Genomic DNA, 6,402 nt, shown 5'->3' with positions numbered 1-6,402 from the left:
GATCTGCTGCAGTGTCTTCTGATGTGCAGTAAATCTTAGTTTGCATTGAACTCTGCCGGCCTGACTGTATCTTTGTCTCACTTTGTTTGAACTTGAACTAAAAATCTCCAACAACCGCTGAAGAAAAGACATTTTTGAAGAATCCACACTGAAGATTTTTTGGACCCAACAGTAACCGGATGTGATCCATGACTCTGACCTCTTTACCAGGAACACCGAGCTTCCCTGGGATTCCCGGCCGCCCGTTCTCTCCCCTCTCTCCGGGGTCGCCTGCGTCTCCCAAACAAACAAACAAACAAACAAACACTCAACAACACACGTTTACCAAACAGACAGACAGAAGTAAACAGAAAGGCTGGAGAAGGCGGAGCGGGCCGCTCACCTTGGCACCCGGTCGGCCGCTACTACCAGCGAGTCCCTGCAGAAGAGCACATGTTTTATGGATTTTCAGCCGAAGGGGTTCTGGAGCACCAACCGGTGGCGCCGGGGAACGCTTCATGAATAATGGAGGCCGTCGTCGGGAGTTTATCGCAGCAGCCGTAAACACTGTGAATGTGCAATTTGTAGTTCTGACAGAGAGAAGTTAGGATCAGCTGCTCACCCGCTCTCCCGCCTCTCCTTTGGGTCCGACGACACCGGATCCTCCCGAGGCTGAAGAACCCTTTCAGAATGACAGAAACGGGAAATGTTCTGGTGCCGAATGATGAGCGTGCAGAAAGAAACTTACACATAAATAACTCCATATTTTCCGAAAGGATCATCATCATCCAGTGTGACTCACTTTCTCTCCTCTCTGTCCCGGCTCTCCTTTCTCCCCCCGTGTGCCGTCAGAACCCGACGGGCCTCGTTCTCCCTGCGGCAGAACAGCAGAAGACCCGTGACCTCCCGGTGAACTCTAAAACCAACACGTGTTTGGGTTTTACACCTTACCTGTTCTCCTTTCTTCCCTGGGAAACCTGGAGCCTGCAGGACACAAATATAACACACACAGAGTCACGAACATTAAGTCCAAAATAAAAAGATAAATGAATACATGATCTGATTTTCTGATTGCTCACACTTCTGCCCGGCTCCCCTCTGGTGCCTTCACTTCCCTGGAAACAGAGGTTCACTTTCATTACATCAGATGACCAAACGGTGGACGGCGGCGGCACGTTCTCATCGACCTGCCGCCTCTCATGTGGCCTTACCTGATTGAATCAGTCTCACCTTTTCTCCTGCTGGTCCGCTGGGTCCCGGTAAACCCTGAAGATGAACAGAGACACTTATTAAATGAGACTGAGCAGACCGAGAGATAAACAGGAAACAGAAACAAGGCTCAGAGATGTCGTTAGCCGTTACGCCACGTCGGTCTGTCACTCACTCTCAGCCCCGGTGTTGCCGGGACGCCAGGCTTCCCCGGGTCGCCCTGAAGGAGACAACTTCAGTCAGAAAACAGCACAAAAAAGCAGAAGATGTTAACAGTTAGAAACCTGAAATAAAAACTGAACCGGCGGCGCTGGACTCACTCTCTCCCCAGTTTCACCCACCGGTCCTCGCTCCCCCTGCAGAGACACAAAACCAGTCAGGTTCCCTCAAGGCTTTCTGGGAGAAAATGAATGCTGCTCCAGCAGAACATGCAAACAAACACGATCTGTGACTGTTTGAGAAAGAAAGGTCACCGACAACACGACTTGCGTCTCAGAGCAAAGAGCTGCAGCCATTTTAAAACTGATGTCAAACTGAAGATCATGCAACATTTGACAGATTTGTCACACAGTTGAATACCAGCATCTGTTGGAGCCTCTCAACTTGCACAAACAACCGCTACACAGGAAATAACAGAGAATCATATCTGTCAGATTTTTCCAATACAAACTGGAACCATTTTTCCACTCAACCCAAATCTCAGAGAAAAAGACGTCCAAACAATCAAAAAACAAGAAAGAAACAAATCTGGTAAATGAGATACACACCTGGTGCAGAGACAGTAAAGGACACGCATTTACACAACACAGCATTTATAAAGTGAGCTAATTTACAAAGCCCGTCCCCACGTGAGCCTTTAAAATCCAGAAAACTCAACAACTCTCAGCACAAGAGATAAGAAGCAGCAAAAATCACAAAGTCAGCAATAAAAAATGAATAGTCAAAACACAAGAACATACAGAACAACACAAATCTGATGTTTTCATTTCATCTCATTATACTCTGCAGCCTCATCCACAGACAACTCACCCTGTCCCCCTGTGAACCGGTCTCTCCAGGCTGTCCTCGGTCTCCCTGTCAGAATAAGGACAGCAGCAGACGTCATTCTCATGCTGCCACGTTACAACAGAGCTTATTTCTCTTACCTGCGTCTTACCTTGCTGCCAATTTCTCCTGGAAGTCCACGAGCTCCCTAGAAGTCATGAACGAAATGAGTAAACCGGAATTTATCAACTTCACAGAGAAAGTTCTGGTTTTATTTATATATCGGTTTAATTATGTTTGTGAAAATGGACAGTTTTAACTGGAGGTAAACATTTATAAAGTACTTTATAATTGTGAGGCACAGAATCATAATTCTTTCTTCCTTTGCCAGATGTTTTATATATTTATATTCGGCCCTTTTATCCAGTGTATAAACACCCTAAAAGTTTTTGTTCTGACATAAATTAAATGTGCAATTGCACCCATATTTTATTTGCATATGCAGAAAAAAACTTTGTGAGATTCCTGCAAAACCTGATGCCGTGCTGCCTGAGGGTGGCGCTACAACTACCATTAGTTTGACTTGAAATATTGCATGAAACATCTTTGTACAAACTGTCTTCTGAGCAGCTTCAGCAGATGTCATTGTCAGCAGAACTGGATGCATCATCGTATTACATCATCCTTTTAAACCGCTCTGTCAGACGTACCCTGTCGCCAGGCTCTCCTTGCTTGCCTGCAGGTCCAGGCTGCCCATCAGCACCATCACCCTTTAAAAACAAAAACAAACAAAAGCCATTAGTTTGGAATAAACACCTCGCTTTGCTCCTTAAACTCAATCAGTCTGCAGCTACCTTGTCTCCTTTCCGGCCGTCTGCTCCCGTTGGCCCTCGAGGGCCCTGAGCTCCTGGAGGTCCTGCAAAACCCTGATAATAAAAAAATAAAAAGCAATTAGGAAATGCATAACACGCCCCACGTGCACCCGGAGTTCACCTGCATACTAAATGTGTCAGCACATTGTTGGTGATTGACAGCGCTTACAGGGGAACCCTTCTCGCCCTTCACGGCCACCCCGCTGCCGACTCCTGGAGGTCCCTGTCAGCACAGATAAGAGATAGACGCTGAGAATCGTTACACTCGTGATCTCCTCGGTACACTGCAGCAGTGAGAGGACACGTTAGTGACGGTGTGACTCACCCTCTCTCCTGGGCTGCCCTTATCTCCCTGTGAAAGAGAGGAAACAGACACAGGCTGACGGGGGGGAAACAATTCTCAAGAAGATGTGTGTCATGTTTATTACATTACATACTTGGAGGCTATTCACTATACTTCAATATACTTCAACATCTTAAGATTAAGGCAAACTGACAAACAGAAATCAATGGTAGCACAGTACTGAGAAGAGAACAAAACTGCATAGAATCCTTTATAATCCACAAAAAATACATTAATTACTGAAGAATTGAAAATATGTAAATGCTAGTTTGCCGAAAATGACAAGAAATAAACTGATAAATAGTTTAAATCGTGTGACTTTGCAAAGAAACAGCATCAGAAAACTATCAAAACTTTGCTTTTCAAGGCTTAAAAATACAGAAAGAAAAAGGATGTTCTTCATTTTTTTAAGGAAAAAAATAAAATGAGTGTGATTGATGTATAAAGTCAGATATATAAAACTTAAACCACCCCTGGATCTCCTGTCACATGAGGTAAAAAAAAATTCCCCTCGGGGATTAATAAAGTAACTACCTAACCTAACCTAACCTAACCTAACCTAACCTAACCTAACCTAACCTAACCTAACCTAACCTAACCTAACCTAACCTAACCTAACCTGTTTAACCTCCACTGAAGGAACACGTTTGTGGCTCAATGCTGCCACCTTGTGTCTGAATCTGACAACAACATTTTCCTCTTGGAGCAGCGCTCCTAAAAATTCCATTAAGAATTCACTAACATCAGTAAAAATGCCTCCAGAAAACCGAGCAAACACGCACACATATTCTGCAGGAGGTGGAAACACAAGCGAGCACATCATTTTATTATGATACGAGATAAAATAGAACTTTAGAGAAAACCCCACAGGGGAAGTTCATTTGTGACGGCAGCACAGAAGTGGAAGAAAAAAGGGAATAAGTGATAAAAAAAATAAAAAAACATAAGTCACATAAATACAAACTGTAAGACGCACGGCGACTCTAAAGATACTCAACTTATGGTCACAATTTTACAGAAGACTTTAAAAATAAGGTACTGATAAATATACGAGTCATTACTTGAGATAAATAAAGTAGCTGTGATGCTAACGTGTTGCTAAATCAAGCGATCATTCTTTGTTTTGATTTGTAATCTTAACTGGGAGAAGATTCTACGTGAGACGAGCATATTTGAAAATGTAAATTGTGCCTCGTGTAGTTTCAAAAACGTAATTTTGGTTTAGAGATCTGCTGTCTGCCATTTCCAAACATCCTCAGCTTTATGTATCAGAGGAGAAGTGCAGGAGGCCGACCTTGATGGACAGTCCCGGTGTTCCCGGTGTTCCTGGACGACCATCCTGACCCGATGTCGCTGGAACTCCAGGAGACCCTGTGGCCCCGTCGTTGCCGGGCCGACCCAGACTTCCCTTAATACACAACAAAAACACGAGAAGTTCAGACTCTTTATGTGGAGCAGAGAGGTCTGGTAGTGTTGAAGGTTTGAGGATGTTCGAAGCACTGTGGGATTTAAAATTAAAAACATTTCTATCTGGACAACGTGGCTTTCCAGTTTGTTCCTCACCGGGATTCCCGGGAGGCCCGGTTCCCCTTTCCTCCCTGGAAGACCTCCTCCAGGCACAGTTGAACCCGGTTCACCCTGCAGAGCACAACACACACACACACACACACACACACACACACACACACACACACACACACACACACACACACACACACACACACACACACACACACACACACACACACACACACACGTTACACATCAGCTTTGTTCCCTGTCAGGTTTTCGTTCACACACTCGTAAGGTGGGTCCAGCTCACCCGTTCACCTTTGTCACCCTTCGGCCCGAGTGGTCCGGTTCCTCCTGGTTCACCCTGAACAGACACAAAACATTTAGGAAGCGCCGCACTTCATGGAAGACAATAGTGAAATCTGGGGAATCACCAAACTGCTTCAGTGAATTTTATTTCCTGTGTTTGGAAAATAAAGTGCTGCGTCAAGATAAAAATGAAAAAAATATAATACTGAACTGTTTGTTGAAGATTTATTTGCCATAAATTGTGACAGGTTTCAGCTAAAAGAACCTCTTTCACAGCGTTTCTTAATGATTTAGACAAACAGTGAAGGTTAAACAGACAATAGCTTCAGATTATTGGTGAACTTTTAGTCTCTGACAGAAAGATAAATATCACATGACCCAGAAAAAACACTTAAGAAAAACACAGGACACAAAACCAAAACAAGAACTGCTAAATCCAATTATTTTACACCTTTTAGCGAATGATTTTGATAAGGAACAGAATCAACAGTATAATCAACTAATCCCACAATAGTTAATACTGTAATTATGATATTTTGATACCTTTATCGTCACCAAAGCCTTCTGTGTTTCTCACATTTCTCTGATATGATGTTTTCATTTATGTGTCTACTGTAAATGTGTTTAGGATCTCGAAGGATTTATCCTCTATGAAAAATATTTCTGTAATCAAACATCCACCAAGTTCTCCTTCAGGTCAGGAGGTCAAAGGTCACTCACTGGGTTTCCTCTGACACCAGACAGGCCCTGTGAACCCTGCAGTAAACAACAACAACAACAGTATTCTGTTAACTGTGTTAAAACAACAACTTCAATATGTGCTAACTGTGTCTGTGGGTCCGAGTCCCTCCGCTCACCTGGACACCTGCGGCCCCCGGAGCACCTGGTCGCCCTGGCAACCCTGGACTTCCATCAATACCAGGGAAACCCTAAACAGGAAACAAACCGTTTGTTACTATCCCGGGAGGCTTGTTTGATGATGTCATGACCTCAGCTGCACTCACCCGCTCCCCCTTCCCCCCTTTCTCCTCCACCGAAGGGTTAATAGGGACGGTTTGTCCCGGCAGACCCGGGCGTCCTTCGGGGCCTCTGGGGCCCTCCCTCCCCGGCAAACCATCACGACCCTACACCACGCACACAGGAGGACACATCATTACAGCGCACTACCACAACAACACATCATCTGATCGCTCA

General features: G+C 44.6%; 1 protein-coding gene across 1 annotated transcript in view; it reads right to left on the bottom strand.

Moving 5' to 3' along the window:
- The window catches only part of col7a1 (collagen, type VII, alpha 1), a 61,871-nt gene that overhangs the window by 34,198 nt on the left and 21,271 nt on the right, over positions 1-6,402 (bottom strand). The window contains exons 30-50 of the mRNA XM_069707900.1: positions 6,213-6,332; positions 6,066-6,137; positions 5,929-5,964; positions 5,210-5,263; positions 4,951-5,025; positions 4,682-4,795; positions 3,370-3,396; positions 3,214-3,267; positions 3,027-3,098; positions 2,883-2,942; positions 2,345-2,380; positions 2,218-2,262; positions 1,509-1,544; positions 1,364-1,408; positions 1,210-1,245; positions 1,059-1,094; positions 931-963; positions 782-853; positions 602-661; positions 384-418; positions 200-281 (exon numbers count right to left, since the gene is read on the bottom strand). Of these exons, the coding sequence (XP_069564001.1) occupies positions 200-281; positions 384-418; positions 602-661; positions 782-853; positions 931-963; positions 1,059-1,094; positions 1,210-1,245; positions 1,364-1,408; positions 1,509-1,544; positions 2,218-2,262; positions 2,345-2,380; positions 2,883-2,942; positions 3,027-3,098; positions 3,214-3,267; positions 3,370-3,396; positions 4,682-4,795; positions 4,951-5,025; positions 5,210-5,263; positions 5,929-5,964; positions 6,066-6,137; positions 6,213-6,332 (1,200 nt within the window). The remainder of the gene's footprint in view (positions 1-199; positions 282-383; positions 419-601; positions 662-781; positions 854-930; positions 964-1,058; positions 1,095-1,209; positions 1,246-1,363; positions 1,409-1,508; positions 1,545-2,217; positions 2,263-2,344; positions 2,381-2,882; positions 2,943-3,026; positions 3,099-3,213; positions 3,268-3,369; positions 3,397-4,681; positions 4,796-4,950; positions 5,026-5,209; positions 5,264-5,928; positions 5,965-6,065; positions 6,138-6,212; positions 6,333-6,402) is intronic.

The sequence above is a fragment of the Brachyistius frenatus genome, unplaced genomic scaffold (assembly GCF_029030835.1).
Source record: "Brachyistius frenatus isolate BFR_SWC_R1_liver_20210118 unplaced genomic scaffold, ASM2903083v1 Contig_4, whole genome shotgun sequence".
NCBI lineage: Eukaryota > Metazoa > Chordata > Actinopteri > Embiotocidae > Brachyistius > Brachyistius frenatus.
This window is presented reverse-complemented; position numbering and strand designations above follow the sequence as displayed.